This window comes from Excalfactoria chinensis, chromosome Z (genome assembly GCF_039878825.1).
Source record: "Excalfactoria chinensis isolate bCotChi1 chromosome Z, bCotChi1.hap2, whole genome shotgun sequence".
In the NCBI taxonomy this organism is placed as follows: Eukaryota; Metazoa; Chordata; class Aves; order Galliformes; family Phasianidae; genus Excalfactoria; species Excalfactoria chinensis.
In genome coordinates this window covers 58796459-58814735 of record NC_092857.1, presented here as the reverse complement: position 1 = coordinate 58814735, position 18277 = coordinate 58796459, and the positions used below count along the sequence as shown (strand labels likewise).

At 37.7% G+C, this 18277-nt stretch overlaps 1 protein-coding gene across 5 annotated transcripts in view; it reads left to right on the top strand.

The window, feature by feature from the left end:
* The window catches only part of MCTP1 (multiple C2 and transmembrane domain containing 1), a 246706-nt gene that overhangs the window by 199460 nt on the left and 28969 nt on the right, over positions 1-18277 (top strand). For all 5 annotated transcript variants that reach the window (XM_072359050.1, XM_072359049.1, XM_072359052.1 and 2 more), the window contains one exon: positions 9885-9938. In XM_072359050.1, coding sequence (XP_072215151.1) covers positions 9885-9938 — 54 coding nt within the window. The remainder of the gene's footprint in view (positions 1-9884; positions 9939-18277) is intronic.

Genomic DNA, 18277 nt, shown 5'->3' with positions numbered 1-18277 from the left:
TGCATCAGAAACATAATTTTAATATTTAATGGCCTGCTGAATTTAAATGGAGAATTATCTTTATGAAACATGCTCTTCATAATTTGCCATTAAATGAGAAATGAGCAAATCAACATAAATCTTACATAAAGGTTGTTTAACTAAATGTTGGTACTATAAATATTTTAAATGCATTATGCACTAATTTAGCAGCCACACTGTACACTATATAAAGATATAAGTTTGGCAGGAAGCATTTCTCTCCAGCAGCATAATAGAATGTAATACTGCAGTTAGCTCTCTGTGCCGTGCTTAGACGAGTCTGTCCACACCGCCAGTACAATCCTGGCATCGGAGGCTAATCTACAACATCTGAGTATGCAGTAACCCCTTGCTAAAACTTTGCATAGCTGTTCTCAACCCAGTAGCATTTACAAAAGACAAATGCATTGCAGAATTGGAATATTATGTCTGGTTTTGGTCACTCGAAGACAAAATGTCAAAATCCAGCCCTAGACATTTTCAGCATAAAAAATAATAATAATAAAATAAATAATTTTTAAAAAGATAATTTTTCCTATCACATGCCAACTGATTAATTAATTTAAGTTTTGCAACACTTTTTCAATTACAATTTCTTGCAATAGTGTTAGCATCTAGCATAAAATTGAAGCTCAGTGGTCATAGAGGCATTTCTCCTAAGAAACTGTTTTAATGAGTTTTCTTTGCATTTGTGTCAGGGTTTACATGGCAACAAGATTGACATGACAAGTTAAAGTGGCTATTGCAAGTTGTATTTTATAAACTAAGATCAGTTCAGTCCACAGTAAGCGTTCTGGTAGTCTTGTGCATTTTTTTTTTATTCTTCTCCAGATTGTATTTTCTTTAAAGACATTTTAATTCTGACTAGACTGATATAACTTTGGAATTATTCTACAGTGTTAATGTATTTATCAAAATATACCAATATCCAATTTTTATTTGATTTTACTGAAATTACATTAATATGTATATTGTATGCAACGTCCCATAAAATGAGTAACAGATTTTTTTTTTTTTTTTCCTACTAAAAAGTTTACAACTCCAAATCATAATGTAATAGATCATGTTAGGCTCTCAAGGTTAGATTTGCTTGAATAAATGCTGGTTTATAAGAGAACGGTATCTGCTTCTACTGGAATCTGAACATCACTTGGAGAGAGCTAATAACAGTTTAAAGCACCACTGTCCCTTTATGCTGTTAACAAATATAATAAGCTATATTATTATGGAGAACTATCATAAAAAAATTTAAGCTGTTTTTATTAGTGCTGTATAGTAAACTTATCATTGATATTTAACCATACGAAGAATGGGGTTTTTTGTCATGCTGAGCTGAAAGTGAACCACTCTAAAACCAGAGATATGACATTTTGAAATGTACAGTGCATGTTGAAGCCTTTAGATGGAGACATACTTCAAATAAACGCCTAATATACAGTTTCCAGTGCATTATGTAAATGCAGGAAAAAGCTAAAATAATTGAGAACCAACCATTAAAAAAAAAAAAAAAAAGTATAGAGAGAGAAGCAGGGCTTCTACTTATGCACCTTTTTATATTAAAAATTACATATTCTTAGATACATAAACAACTGAATATTGAGGGCATACAAAACTGATAACAGGAGAAAGGTTACATGTTCTTCTATAATAAACTGTATTTACTGCCTATGCATATTGCCAAGAAATGTATTATACTGCAAATAAAAATTCTGTTGTTGACAGTACAGAACTACATGTAATCAGTAGCATGCATCAAAAAGCATCTGATGGCCATATTAAAGTCTCATTTCCGATTAACAATGAGACTAAATTATAACATGAGCACTTCCCAGAACAAGCTTAAAAAATGCATTCTGTAAGATGAAATAATTGTATTTGAGTGTCTCTGTTAAAATCAGGAAGTATTTTAGCAGTAAAATACTAATACTTCTCTTTTTAGTTTGCTGTCTTCTATACTGCAATATATTCAGCCTTACTGGCAAGCTTATCACACTAATTATTATTACATCTAGTGGCTCCGTTATCTTGATGATTACTGCAGATGAAATACCCCAAGGTCAAACATTAACAGTATAAATCAGGATCAATTGTATTCCAGATCTACTGTGCTATTAAATCAGAATCTGTTAATTTCATTTTTATTTTTCTCATAAATGAGGTACAAAAAAAAACCTGGACACTTTAATTAAGCTGTATCTCCTGCAAAGTTTCTCCTTAACAGTTCAATGAAAGGAGCAGACATCATGTTGTGAAAGTGACTGCAAAAACACAGCTGCTGTGGGCTTGTGGGTGGTGGATGTCTTTACTTTAAGTTCAAGGACTTCAAACCCACCTGAAAAATCCTAACTGATTTTTTGCACCCTACTTAATTGAGACACTCTGCATATAATTTTATACTGCATTGTACAACCAGACACTGTGAATTGTGAGACACGTAAGCGTGTGGTCTAGTCTGCATGTAGGGAGTATGAATTACATAAAATCCAAACAGCCTCAAGCAGTACAATTCTGACTGCATTCTTTGCATATCTAAAAGGAATGTGATTCAGAACCAAATCTCATTCTCTTTTATTTTATCTTCCAAAAGTTAATACCTTCATGTGAAAATCAAAATCTCAGCAGATATTTTGATACTGTAGCATAAGATACAGCATAAACTATTTTCTTTTGCTTTTCATTTAAGCCAACTATATTTGAAGCACTAAATCAAGTAAGATATAATAAGCAAATCTAGGGAAGTTCTAGTGGTACAGATTGTTGTGTGCTTCACATTGTTGGATTAGCCAAAGAAATTAGAACAGGAGACAGTTCATGAAGTGAACTTGCTGTTTGCAGTGAGAAACAGCAGGCTGGTAATGAGAGAGTAAGGCCTTTCATTAAAAGTGTTCTTGAGTTTCAATGTGCCACTTTTCCACAAAGCATTTTCAAGAGGTATTGTAAAGTTCTCTGCAATCATTGATTTTTGATTCAAGATTCATCTGAATAACTAGAATGCAAGCATGCTTTGCAGGTGTTGATGTTGGAAGTTGCAACAGATTACTTTCTCATGAATCTGGTATTGTTTGCAAGGCAGCAGATCATTTTTAGAATAAGTGCAAGTTGCAGTTAATTGTCAACTAACTAAAAAGACAGCATTCTAGTCCATAAATATTTAGGCATTTTCTATGATGCAAATATAGTATTTGTGCTGCCTTGTGGTAACCTTATTCAAAAAAACTGCACATAGTTGCTGCTTTGACAGAACAAGTGTTCCTGTAATCTTGCATGAAGTACAAATTATAAAGTATTTATAGACAAAGCTCTTTTACTTCAAAGAAGGTGGGAATGGGTCAATAGGAAAGGCAGCATGTAGGAATTAGACTGCTTTTTGTGATTAATATGTTTTCAGAAGGTCTATTCTGCACAGAAACAATCTCATTTTGCTGCATTTAAACAACATCTGCTTACTGTTTGTGAAGTAGCTGACATGCCATATTTAAGGACATGTACGTGTGCTTTTTAAAATGTCATCTGTATTAGTATTACATTCAAAGAACAGTACCAAGAATTAGGTTCTTTTAAGACCTTCTACCAGTATGCGGCATATAAGTCTGTGACAAGTGACATTACAGAAGGTCATGTCACTTTTAACTGCTTGCATTAGATCTTTCTGATTTCCCCAGTGCCCTTCCTTTGTTTGATTAATACTACTTGATTTCAAGCAAGCTATCAGAAGGCATAATTTAGAGTGAGCGTTCTAGGGACAATCTGAGATTTTTGCCATAGAACTTTTAATAAAATAACTCTAATGTTTCATTTTATCTTCATATACTTTTTCCTGTTCTGCCTCCCTCTCCTTCTATTCCCTTCTCTTCCTCTCCATTATACCTCCCCAGGGTATACATAGAGATCTGAGTAACTACTATGTTGCTTCAAACCAAAGAAGCACATTCGTGCTTTATTTGAATAGCAAGAGGCCACTATCAAAGGGGAAAAAAAAAATCCATTGTGTCATAGACTTGCTTGAGTTGGAAGGGAACTCAAGCATCATCAAGTTCCAACCCATGTACCACAGGCAGGATTGCCAGCTGCTAGATAAATTACTAGATCAGATTGTGCAGGGACACATCTAGCTTGTACTTAAACACCTCCAGGGATTGATTGGCATCCATAACCTCTCTGGGCAGACTGGGCCAGCACCTCACCACTCTCTCAGTAAAAAATTTCTGCCTGACATCTAATCTAAATCTCCCTTCTTTTAGTTTAAAACCATTCCCACTTGTCCTGTTACGATCCACCCTTGTAAAAAGTTGATTTCCTTCAGTTTATAAACTCCCTTGAAACACTGGAAGGCTGCAGTGACATCTCCCTGCAGCCTTCTCTGGACAGAACAAACCAGTTCCTTCAGCCTGTCTTCAAAAGAGAGGTGCTCCAGCCCTCTGATCATCTTTATTGCCCTCCTCTGGACCCTCTCCAAAATTTTTCCCATGTTGGAGGCCCCAGACTTGAATGCAATACTCTAGCTGGGTCCTCACATGGGAAAAGCAGAAGAGGGCAATCACCTTCTTCTTCATGCTGCCACGTCTCTTCTGATGGAACCTGTGATACCATTGGTCTTCCAGGCTGCAAGCACCCGCCTTTGGCTCATGTAAAGTTTTTCATCACCAGGACCCCTAAGTCCTTCTCAGCAAGGCAACTCTCAAGAAGTTTTCTCCCAGTTTTTATACATAACTGAGATTACCTTAACCCATGTGAAAAATATTTGCACTTTCTTTTGTTGAACGTCATTTGTTTCACAAGGACCCACCATTCAAGTCTACTAAGGTCCCTTTGGATGGCATCCCTTCCTTCTGCTTTATCAATCACAATGTTGAGCTTGGTGTCATCAGCAAACTTGCTGCAGGTGCACTCAATCCCATTTCTATGTAATTGATAAAGAAGTAAAGAGCACATGTCCCAAGACGGAACCATGGGGGGACACTGCTCGTCACCAGCCTCCACCTGAATGTAGAGCTACTGACCACAACCCTCTGGCCGCAACCTTCCAACCAACTTCCTATTCACCAAATAGTCCACCCTATCTCTACAATTTAGAGATAGGGATGTTGTGGGGGACAATGTTAAAAGCAGAAGTCCAGGTTGATGACATCAGTTGTCTTCCCTTTGTCCACCGTTTCTGTCATTCCATCATTGAAGTTCACCAGTTTGTTCAGACACAACCATCTATCCCTTGGTGAACCCATGCTGGTTGTCTCAGATCACTCACTGATGCCTTAGCATCTCTCCCAGGAGAATCTGCTCTGTGATCTTCTGTAAATGGGAATGGTGTTTCCTTTTTTTTTAGTCCACAGGGACCTCATGTGACAGCCACAACTTTTTGGATATGACAAGTGACTCAGCAACCACATCGGCTAGTTTGCTTAGGACCCTGGGTTATATGTCATCCTGCTGCATGGATGTACTCTTTCAGTACTTGGACTTTCTTCACCCTTGTACAGCGGAAAGTTTGCTCCCCCATTTTCCACCTGTAGGTTGAGGTTCAGAGATATGAGGCTGCCAGTGAAGACTGAGGCAAAGAAATCACTGGGTACCTCAGCCTCCTCCATATCTGCTGTATCCAGTTCTCCTTTCTTACTTAGCAGAGACAGTATGCTCTATTTATTCTGTCTCTTCTAGCTATGTACCTGTAGAATCCCTTCTTGTTGTTTTTAAGATCTCCTGTCAAGTTCAGTTCCATCTGCACCTTGGCTTTCCTAATCTCATCTCTTCAAGTCTGTAGAGCATCCCTGTATTCTTTCCAGGTTGCACACCCTTGCTTCCACTGTCTGTACTTGCCCTTCTTTTCCCTCAGTTTGACCAGCAGGTCCTTGCCAAGCAAGTTTCCTGCCTCCCCCATCCGCATTCTGAAGGATGGAGAACTCTTACACTCTCAGAAGGACATCTTTAAAGATAAGCTAGCTTTGTTCCACTCCTGTATCTAAGGACTTCATCCCAGGAGATTTCATCTAACAATTCCCTAAACTGCCTTAAGTTTGCTCTCCTGAAGTTCAGAATCCTGACTCCACTCTTTGCCAGGCCTGTGTTCCCTGAGATCATGAACTCATTCATGGCATGGTCACTGCAGCCCAGGTTTCCTCCAGACTTAAAACTCTTTAATGATCTCCTCCACATTGGTGAGCACCAGGTCCAGCAACACTTCACCTCTGGTTGGTCTGTCCAGTACTTTAACCAGAAAGTTATTGTCAATGGGCTCCAGGATTCTCCAGGATCACCTGCAAGTTCACCATACTGTCTTGCCAGCGGATATCTGGGTGGTTGAAATCTCTGTTCAAGATAAAAGCCTGTTAGCATGTAGCTGACACAGGAAGGCCTCATCAACAGGCTCCTCTTGGTCGTGTGGCCTGTAGTAGAACCCGACCACTACTGTCCTTTATTGGTCCCATCCCTAATTTTAACTTTCAGACTGTCCACCCATTCCTAACTGTTTCTCTGAAGGATCTTCTTGCAGTCTATCCACTCCTTTATATCAAGAGCAACTTGCCTGCCCCTCCTATCTTGCCTATCCCTTCAAAAAAGCTTACGGCCATCAATGGTGGTGTTCCAGTTATGTGACCGTCATCCCGCCATGTTTCTGTGATGACAATAAAATCAAAGTTTTCAGAGTGCATCACAGTTTCCGGCTCCCCTTGCTTATTTCCCATGCAGTGGTCATTGGTTCAGAGGCTCTTCAGCTATGTTTTTGGATGCAGTGCCTTCCTAGAAGAGTCATTCAACTGGTCAGTTCTCCTCCTTCTGCTCAAATCCCTGTTTCCCACTTGCAGGACTGTGGAGGACATCATTTGTGCTCCTGACCCCTTCAATACCTTCCCAAGGGAAGCCAAGTTCCTTGGATATTTTGTTGTTTCCTGGTTGCAGCCTCATTCTTCAGTATACAGCTTTTATATGGCTTCAGCATATCTTCATATATTCAGTAATTCTTTATATATCTAATAATTATGAAGAGTCTATTATTCCTGCTTTAATTTTTGTGACAGTTCTAAAAAAACATTGTTATGGTGCTTTAATGGATTGTATTATTCTGTCCATATTGTCTGAATATTCACATGGTGTTGTTTTCCTTAATTCTTCTTTAGAATTTCAAGAAAAGTGAAAATATAGACTAAGCTTCATTTACATTATAGAGTCTGGGCTTAAGAACACTGTTACTTTAATTCACTAAAGTAACTGAATTCTGTTTTCCTTTCCAGATATTTCAGTACTCTAAAGCTGAATGTAATTGATGGTATGACTGACCTAGAACAAGTACACGGATCAGTAGTGACTTTTGAATTCAAAAATTGAATGCTTGAGGTGAAAATCTGGGTTCAGTTCTGGGTTTCAGGGATTTCAAAGGACTTTCTATGTCCTATGAACAATTTAACATTTTGCCACTATGTAGAAGCTTGTAAAGTACTTTAAAATCATTAGATGAGGAAGGAAAAGGAAAAGGAAAAGGAAAAGGAAAAGGAAAAGGAAAAGGAAAAGGAAAAGGAAAAGGAAAAGGAAAAGGAAAAGGAAAAGGAAAAGGAAAAGGAAAAGGAAAAGGAAAAGGAAAAGAAGAAGACTTTGAAGTATTATTATCTGGATAATTTGGAATGATTATTGTTGTGTAAGTGATCTCAGTAAGATGCCATCATTTGCAACAGCTCTAGAGGTTTCCAATTCAACTACTTGTCTCCAAGTTAACTTTAACACTAATCTGATGTAGACATTCCTCTGGCAAGACAAGGAAATTCTGGATATTCATTTAAAAAGTTATTTAAGTGTCTGGGGAATATTGATGTTGAAAAAGTAAGAGACTTAGTGAGGTTAGTCAGCTTCAGGCATAGTCAATATCTGAATCTGGGCTTTAGTCACTTAATGATGTAATTACTGACCTCTTTCTGTGTGGTGAAAGTGTCTCCATCCCATTGTAGCCCTCAAGAGTTATTTTTTACTCTCTCAGTTCACCAGTTCCTCAGTAGAATTGATGCAAGCATTTCCAGAGATGCTTTCTAAACTGGGTCTCTGAAACTATCCATGTTAGGAGTTTTAGGATGAATTTGTTTTATGTAGTTGGTGTAGTTAAAGCTGATCTCCATGAGCAATTGGAACACCACCGGAAGACAACAGTAAGCTAGAGGAGCAGGTTAAAGCAGGTTCATGGGAAAATGAAAATGTCTTTTTGTCCACAGCAAGGCCCATGAAATGGGGTCTGTGGCACTTCCAAATGGGGCCCATAAAATGGTACACTGAGCTAAGCAGTAGCTAGTAAGCATTTCAAAAGCATGTTCTCAGTCCTTGCCAGTCTTGGTGTTGAAAGGTCACCTGTCACTGTCCTGAGCACTCTGGTTCTTGCCTCTGATCCTCTTTCTTTAATAGAGCTGTGTTGACTTTAAAGGGAAGTAGAGGAGGGACTGGTGAGGGAAGTTCCTTCTCCTACAAAATCCTCATCTGTTATAGGAAGTGTTAGGCAACAGATTCAAATGGGGATGAGCATCTGAAACTGGAATTGCTTTAAACTGTGCTGTTGACTGGCATGCAGGCAGAGTGCTTTATGTTAGCTGTGATAAAACACTGTATGAGTTTATCTTCCAAATGGATCCATTAACGTGGAAAAAAAGAATGAATCACAGAATGGTTTGGGTTGGAAAAACCTTAAAGATTTCCTGGTTCCCACTCCTTGCCATGAGCAGAATTGTCATGATTATCTGGAATCTTCATAACAGCTGATCTTACCCACAGAAAGGCCTCTGATGTATGCTTTTTTCTCATTCTCTTTCCCAAATTTTTCTATTCTTCTATTCCCGAGTTTGGCCCTTTGATCATGTTCAGGTCCTTTAGTTATTGGATATGGGTACAGATCTGCTGAGAATACACTCACTGCTGTCTTTCTGGGGAGATTAGGGAGTTACAGTTGTAATGTGTTATCCTAAATGACAAGTACAGTAGAGCTATTTGTCATTTACTTTGTGACAAAATAAATGGTTGTTTCAGATGGTGGCCAATCTGTAACACAGACAAAAGGAGTAAGGTTTCATACCAAAGAATTTTATTTTGCTTTTTATGAATGTTTTATAATATTTAGTTTTTTTGTTAAGCACCTGTATGACATTGGGCTGGGTGGATCTTTACTGAGCTTCATTAAGTCTGTTCTTACAGTACAATTAATATTTACATATAAGTTATTATATAAGTAGCTGCATCCTTTCCTGATATGAAAGAATACCAACTTAATTAGAATTTTCTCTACTTTTAAATTGAAAAATACATAATGTACAAATGTGGCAACTAGTTAGAGATTAACGTGCAGAAAGTTAGATGCACAAATTGTATAAAATTGCTATTAAGAAATATAGAGATAATAGGACACATGGTATATGACATTGTTGTAGATCATGAGGAAACAAGTTAATATGAATTTATTCCTGGCTTTTTATCCTCCAAAAATCTCTTGATGTATACTATAAATTCTATTAGAAATGTTGCATGTTTCTCTAGGTAACACTAAACTAAAATGAGCATGTGTGTACTGTACAGCCACCAGCGGAGATGACAAAGGATTCCTTTAGTTAAAACTATCATGCACTGAATTTTGAGCTAGCTTTTAAATACTTAAATTGTCAAGCAAGCATTTTGTACAGGAAAGGTTTTCAGTATGCAATTCCCTAATGTATGTCAGTTAACGCTACAACACTTTCCCAAATTTCAATCTCTAGATGAAGTGTATTTTCCTAGTTGTACATTTTCCTTCTGTGCATTTATTTCAAATGTTAATAAAGTTTTCATCTACAAAAGGTTTAGAATTGACAGAACAAAACTCTTCCTTTTTAAATCATGACAACTACTACTGTTTCTGTCTGCAGGTAGTGGAGGACATGCTAGAGGACGAGGAAGAAGAGGATGACAGAGATGACAAGGTAATTATCTTTCCTAGCACTTGGGTACCTGGGGATGGGAGAATTTAGACATGACACTGTTTTTACAGACAGTTAAAAAAGGAGTTGAAGTGTTTTAGTCCAGAAAATTGGACAGAGCTGTTTATCATCCTAACAATGCTACTGTGTGTTGCAGGAAAGGATAGAGGACTATAAATCCTGTTTTGTTGGGTTTTTTTGTGTGTTTTTTTTTTTTATTTTTTATTTTTTTTTATTTATTATTATTTGGTCCAAAGCTGGGTCAAATATTTTTTCTGCCAGGAACAAAAATAATTCAGCTTGTCTGGAACTTGATAGCTCTTGTGAAGATAACTGCAGTGACAACTGTTTCTGAAGGACAAAAATTTGTCCTGTCTTGAGTATTACAAATAGGGCTGCACTTTAGGGGAAAAGCGGAGTAAAAATAGCAACTCCATACTGGTTAAAGACAGGATATTGACATCTATAATTTTCAAAGGATTACTTGGTAAAGAATGGCTGAAATGTTTTGCACTCTGTATGACATTTAAATAATCACAATTCTCATAGGCGTCCATTTGATTTGAAGTTGGAGTTGTGGCCCAGCAAGCTGGGGAACTATTGCAGATCATTTGGCTATTTGAGGAAACGTGGTTCACTTTGGAGGCTGCTGGTTGTGTTGAGGATTGCAGCCACAGTAAATAACAGCTCATTTCCACATCTTATTGAGCCAAGCTATGGGACTACTCGGATTGGTTGTCCCCCAGGGAGAGGGGAAAAACGGAGAGAAGAAATTAGAATGACCTTGCACCATGGAAGCAATGGCTAGTGCTGGCGGGACACCTTTCTGATGAAACAAGTACGCCACAGATAGTCCTGTTGTTTCTGGTATTTTCATACTGGTAAGATGATATTTGTGAAAGAAAAGGGGAAAAAAAAACCAAAAACAAACAACAAACCATAATTTCACAAGCACACTAAATTAAAATACAGATGTTATTGTCCTTCAAAGATGTTTCCCCACTTCTGTTATAGAAAAGCTATGATTTTTTTAAAAATTATTTATTTATTTTGAGTGGAGAGAAAAACAGTGTATCTTAATTTATGCCCTTGACCTTTGTTTCTAGTTGAGATGTACAGTTATATACCACTGTAAGAATTCATATGCTGGCAGCAGCATTTGAAATGTCAGAAAATTCACTTTGATTAGTTAATCCCCCGAATGATTATTTTTTCTGTTAGCTAACGCCTAAGATCTGGGAGATGGTAAAAAAAAAAAAAAAAAAAAAAAAAAAAAAAAAGTACTTTCCTCATTCTGTTGCCTGCTCAAACATTTTACAATTGACAGAAAGATATTATGTGAAATTCTTCTATACATCACTTAAATCGTTAGCTACATCATTTCAGAATTGGCAAACACTGCAGCAACAAAACCTTTTTTTACAAAACATGTAGGTGATGGTTTTTAACACTAAATGATATGAGCATGCACTTCTGGCAATAAAATATATGATTTATTGCAAAGGTCAGCCATGTAGCTGTGTAGGGCTTGTATTTTAACTCAACATGCTGGCTTTGAATCATCATTTCTCTTCTGATAAACACTGATCTGCCATCCATTTGAGGCCATTTTCTCCTGTTTGCTCCTGCTTTATTATTAGAGCTAGAGCAAAAGTACTGTACCTGCAGTATGTGTATTCCTGGATATTTTAAATAACTGTGATTAGTTCACAAAGAATAATGCTTGACTGCTTCTGTAGTTTGAGTCAGCCTGAGTAGTTACAGCCTAGTTATTTGGAAATTGCTAAACAAACTCCTTAAGAGAGGGTGGTGAGGGTGGGAGCAAGCCCCCTCTCACTAGCACACCCATCCAGTTTTGTGGCTATTAGCAGATGCCATACAGGCATACCCAGTTGGAAGTACCACTGAAGGTTTCAGTGTCATGATCAAGTATTTAGCTTCCTCCAAGTGACAGCAGTATTTCTAGATGCAGTTGCCAACACTGAATAAAAGTAAGTAAGTACTTGCATTGCCATGTACATTCAGTGAGCCTTTTTATTGAATATTTAAGAAGTGTCTTTCTACACAGAAGGTGTTTAGGAATATTTTTGTGAATTCAAATCTGTCTCCATTACTGCAAACACTTTGAGTTCTCATAACTGAGTATGCTGTATGAGCAGAAAATTACACTTCTTAAAAATGTGTGGACTTCCATGTATATTCAGCAGTCCTCACAGTGGGCATTATTTAGCACTGGGCTAGACTATAAAGCATAAGCATATCATTCAAACTGAGCTTTCTGTGGTTAGATGTGTGTCGGAGTGGTTTTTCCTTTGTGGTACACTCAAACGTGACCTGTCAACTACTGCTGGTTCTTTTGCATCCTTCTGTCAAAATGTAAGGAGCACCATTTCATAGCATTTTAATTTTTATCTGTGTTGTCCTAAAGCTCTGTGAAGAACAAAATTTTGTGAGAAAACATGCACACATGTAACACCAGCTGGTAGTGACCTTTGGCTTTTATTATTTCTCTGTTTCTTCATACGGTAAAATAGAAAAGTCAAGTAAATTAGTCTTCTGATGTGATAAAAGTAAGAAGATTAATAAATGTGCCAAAGACTCACTTTAATTGAAAATGAAGTGTATGTTGCCAGTATGTAAAATACGTCCCAGATGTTTGATCATGGCTAGTGTCTTAGCTTTCTCTGATTATCACGAGGCAGTTATTAGTCCTGTAACCTTTGTACTTAATGGTAAATGGGGTATTACATGGCACAGAACCGGAGCACCTGTTTTCCATTCAGCAAAGACCCCTGGCAGGCTTTACCTAAGCCTATCCATATGTTTTCACTTAGCAGATTGTTGGGTGATTATGAAAAGTGTCTTTCTTTAGAGCCAGCTTAGCTATTAGTCATTTGCTCGCAGTGAAAGGGCAGCTCCTCAGCTACTTGATGAGGTCCATGTGAGCACATGCTGATGTTGGTTGTGGGACATGCAACAGAGGACTATCGCCTGATACTCCAAATTGTACAGATACAGAAGTAATAAACTGAGGATGATACATACTATCATACTACATACTTAACACGCTATTGTCTTACTTATTCTAATATTCTGGTTTTTATTAACTTTTTTTTTTTTTTTTTTTTTTTTTTTTTTTTTTTTTTTTTTTTAGAAACCCTCTGCTGCAATTAACTTAGACAGTATTGTAAATTTAAGGTCACAGGATGTGTTTTTAACTGGGGGATATTAACTTTCATCTTCAGTCTCAATAAGACTAATAGAAAATGGATAGTATACTTCTTGCAATATCAGTTACAAAGCAGTGTTTAAGGTGGAATACTCTTTTTGCAGTTTTGTTTTTTGTCACATAACGTGTTTAGGAACAGTGATTTGTTTGGCTCAGGCATTTGTCATACGTTTAATATTAGTTTCCAAAGAAACTGCACTGGATTCTTTATTCCACATGTTCTATATGGCTTACTAAACCTGTGTGAACCACAAATTTACAGCTTAATCAGATTTCTTTCTCCTCTCTCTCCTTATTTTTGGTTCCCTTCCAAACACTAGCTTACACACCAACTTAACAAATAGGGGTCAGTTGAATTACTTGAAGTCATGTTATTAACAATATGCCAAAATGATTTTAAAACAATTATATGATAATAATGTAGTGGTCAATGGGCATAATCTATGTATATAATATAGATTTTAGTTCATCATTTTAGAAGTTCAGGTATGCTTTTCTTGTAAATTCATTCTTTGAAAAAGTTCCACATAAGGTTTCAGATGTTCAGAAAGAATTTCAGCTCGGCACTGTGTGGGAAGCACACAGCAGACTACAGAACTGATCCAGCAAGAGACACTACTATTGCAGATTTTAATGGAGGAAGACTCACGATATGAGCACTATCCTATTTTAGCATTTTATTGACAGCAACAGTATTTTAGGAATACAAAATATGTAAATCACCTGCACTTTTAGATATTCTCTCTTTAGGCTTCTGTTCTTTCAGAAATTCTTTGCTGTTCTCAGTCAATGTTCTTAATGCTTCAAGATCACTGGAAACTTTTGTAATGAAAATCAGTTGACTCAAAGTCTTGCTAAAACTTGTAATCATCTTCGACAAGAGGTAACAGCCTTGTTTTCAAGCCAAGATGCATTCATAAACCATGTCCTGCATTTTTTACCATGAGTAGGTCACAAAGAATAGGTAACTTCACTATAGCAGATATTATATTCTATATAAAATAAGACCGCAGTTTGTTGTAGTCAGTTCCTATAAAATATGTAGTGAGAAAACAATAAAGGAAAAGATAGTGAGTGAACAAGAAAGAGAAAATTCCAAAATGTAACAAATAAGTACATAGGTTAAGCTGTAATTTTATTCCACCATTAGAGTGATGCATTCATGTAAAATACAAGCACTGACTGTAAATACTGAAATATTAAAAGTTTCCACTCAAATTGTAATGGTATACGAAACTGCAGTCCCCTGAAAACTTTGGTAGATTGTCAGTAATTAGGAAACAAACCTAAAACTGAGCTGTCTGAAAAATAAGTAGCTGCAGCAAAAGTCAAAAGTTATCAGTGTAGTTTGTTTCATCTCTGTTTACTTATTCACAGAGAGGCACTGGTAAGGATTGTGCTGTTTGTGTCATGGTTGTATGTAGTAGGAGGGATAATAGATAGGCTTCTTCAGGGCATGAACTGGAATATCAGCTGATTTTATTTTCTGATCTTTCAGTCATCCCACTTCTCAGCCATGGACCTAGCATAGCCTGCATGTACCTTATATTATGTGGACCTTTCACACAAGCACTTTCCCAAAAATCAGTTTCATCCTACTCAGGACAAGGGCATCAAATGCACATTGTGATCAGAGTGTGCACCTTTGCAAACAAATGACTGAAAGCCTTCTCACGGATTCAGTTTTAGCAAGATCAGGCTGCTTCTCCCAGTGTAGCCTTGCAAAGCTATCAAAATTAGTGAAGTAAAACAAATTAATGAGATCAGAACCTGAGATTTGTCTTTAAAGTTTGATGCCCAAGGTGTGTGAAATTGTCTCTGGAGAACTGTGAGTCTATAAACCATTGAATGAATTACGCTCTTCCGTGTATGTGAGTTTTTTTCACCTGTGACTAATGTAGTGTGGGTAATGTTCTTCATTTATTAAATAATCCAAGTATAATTCAATGAATTATTAAATCAAATGAAGAATATGTCTTAATTATGTTAGCTGTTTCAGAATGTGACATAGTTTTGTCCTACGTTTTTCCTCTAGCCTTAGTATTACTCCTTAACATAACTAAACCAATTTAAAGTGTTTGAAACTAGGCAAAGGTTTGACTTTACCTCTTTCTTCAAAAAGTGCCTGTATGAAATGAAGTGTAGGAAAGGCATCTGTAGGGTATTCTCAGTGACTCAGGAAAGAGTCAAAGCTTTATCGTCATGCAGGTTGTTTGGCTCCTTAGCTGCAAAGGCATTCATTTGCCATACTGCTTCAAATGCAGGGAGAACAGGCAATTTCCCATTCTCTAGTGTATTTTTTTTTAATGTAATTTTCCATGCAGACTCATGAGATGAAGGTTTAAGCCACTGTCACAAACCACCTGCGGGCAAGCCTCTCTATCTCCTATACTAGAGTATTTGTTAGCCCCTGGATACTACATTAGGTTTACTTGTAGTCTTCCACTTTATCCTTCCAAAGAGTAGCCTTAAATGCTTGTTTTAGAGAAATGCTTCTTGAACTTGTTCTACAGCCAAACATACTGTGCATGGTACAGAACAGGTCTTCATCCAAGTCCCACAGAAGGCAGAGATGTAAGACACAAATTTGGAAGCCTGGTAGAAGAGTGAGATGGTTTGAGATGTATTAGTGTGAAAGCTGTGTGGACCCTGTCCCTCGTAATGGGATGAGTGCCTGACACAGCATGCCTGAGAGTAAACGAAGGAGTGGCAGAAGATGTTGATGGCCAGCAATGTGTCTCTCTGCAAAATGGATAGCATGTCACAGTCTACGTTTTCAGATGTGATTTGCAGCTGAAGGTTGCAGCAAAACACAACCAAAAATTTCATATAACCCAGCTGAAAATCTGCCTTTAAAGCCAGCTTTTTTGTCTCACTGAAATGCTTATAAGAAAAAGTGCAATGTGAGCTACAAAAATTTGGCAGGACAGTTGATCAGATAGAGCAGACAGATACAGGATTTTGGGAAAATAAATTGCAGATTTTTGCAAATAATATGAATATATTTTGTGTGCAGTTTGAAATACGAATGTGTCAGTAGATTTTACGCTGTTTTCTTAATGTTGATGTATGGATCAGTGAAGGGTGTGCTGAATAGATCATCCAGGAAATATAATCCTGGCAAAACGAAACAGGCATCCTTATCCCAAAGAATCTAAGTGCAAACCTTCTCCCAGATGAGTGTGATACGGAAGGACAAAGTTGGCAGTATGCAGCAGAGTTTGCAAATGTAGAATCACAGGGAGTAATCTGCGGCAGAGAAACAGGTAAACTGGGCATAAATAAAGCTTGTGAACAAATAAAGCATGTAATCAGCTTTAGTCTTTCTTTTACTTTCGGAGATAAGATTTTTATACATTTACTGATTCCTACTATAAAAGATGCAAAGGCATGGCAGTTTAGCAGGACAGTTGATCTCTAAATGAATTGCTGTTGTCATCTGCTTTAGAAACCGTCAGATATGCTTCCATTCAGAAAAGGGCAATGTTTTCCATCCATCCCAGAAGATGCTCATGGACATACAGCTCCCAGTGGCAGACATTACATTTCTGGAGACCTTCCCACTGGAGTTCTTCTACTAGGAGTCTGCTCTACAGCCTTGCAACAGGCATATTTGAGTACTGACAGGTCAGACAGCTTCCTTGCAGAAGAAGGGTTCTGTCCATTCTTCCATCCTGCATCTCTTCCTCCATTTTTGGAGGATGGAGGATAAAGCAGACCTTTGGGGTGCATTGTTTCTGTTGCTTCTTGGTTTTAGTGTCTTTTAAGATCAGGTGTGCACCACATTTTCAAGAACTCTTAGTTCAGCATAATAAAGCTTGCCAACCAATTCTTTAAACATGGGGAGTTTCCATTAAAACATCTCTGTAGATTTCAAAACATTAGTATGGGGAAGAACATACTGCTTTTTCAGTGTGAAAAAAACACATTTTTCTGTTGAAATCTAGGACCATGGCTAGCAGAGGCTTGATAATAGACTTGCAGATAGGTGGCTGTAATGTGAAGCATGAGACTTTCCTGACTCCTGTGAAACTGTGACTCTGCATGTGCAATTTAGGTGCATGTATGGAGAGTCTGGATTGCTTTAGAGCATCCCTCAGGTGGACCAGGCCTTGCCATGGCTGCTGTGGCCTGGTGTTGAGTCTAACTGGGCCCAGTGCTGGCCTGACTGCTTGACCTGCCTGTTGTTTGAGTTCCCCAAGACTTCTGTAAAGATGTGCTCAGGCGTGAACCTTGTGGGAGCGGCTCTGTGTGAAGAGCCTTCAGCAGCAGGAGCTGGGACAGAAAGGAGATATGACACACAAAAAAACAAACACAGAGAACATGGGCCAGGAGCAGGATGTGGTGTGACAGCAAGTGGGCAAGGATATCACAAGGAATGGCAAGAGGAGACAGGGAGAGGCCATAGGCCTTGGGCAGGTACACTCTGGGGAGCAAAGGCTGGTTGCATGGGCATGTCCAGAGCCAGCCTCAATCTCACATGGCCTAATTTTGGAGTGGTTGACATTACTGTCTCTGTAATGCTTTGAATAACGCCTTTAGTGTACCGTTTAGACAGAGATGAAAATTAGAATTTACAGCATATGGAAAAGTAATAAATGGTTGTTTTACCACTCTGGATTAGTATTAAGTGTGACTTAAGGACTGGAATGGCATTTGTGTTATCTGCATGATCAGCAAATGTATGTTTGACTGGTCTGGGAACAGATGAGGTAATACGATAGGTTAAAATACAGCTGTAGCAGTCTGATAGTGTAGTGTTTTTATTGATTGTCTAGCTGAGTAACTACACCAGGTATTTGGTTTGCTTGTCACTGTGCTTAGTGCCTGGGGTAGCTGAGCAAGTTACTTTCCACTGAGTTGACCTCAAAGTCTCACAGTCTTTCAATCAGACTCCTCAGATTTCATACGCTGGCAATTCCTTTCCTTTTCTAATGGGCTATAGTAAAAAAAAAAGTGTCACCTTTTGCACCATGTAATACTAAATCAGATCAGAGTTCATGCACAATTATGTCAGTGGAAATCTAATATTACAGACCTGCTTATCTTGAGATAGCACATGGAAAAATAAACTTGCACAACTGACAGACTTACTAGATTCTATAGATAAGTT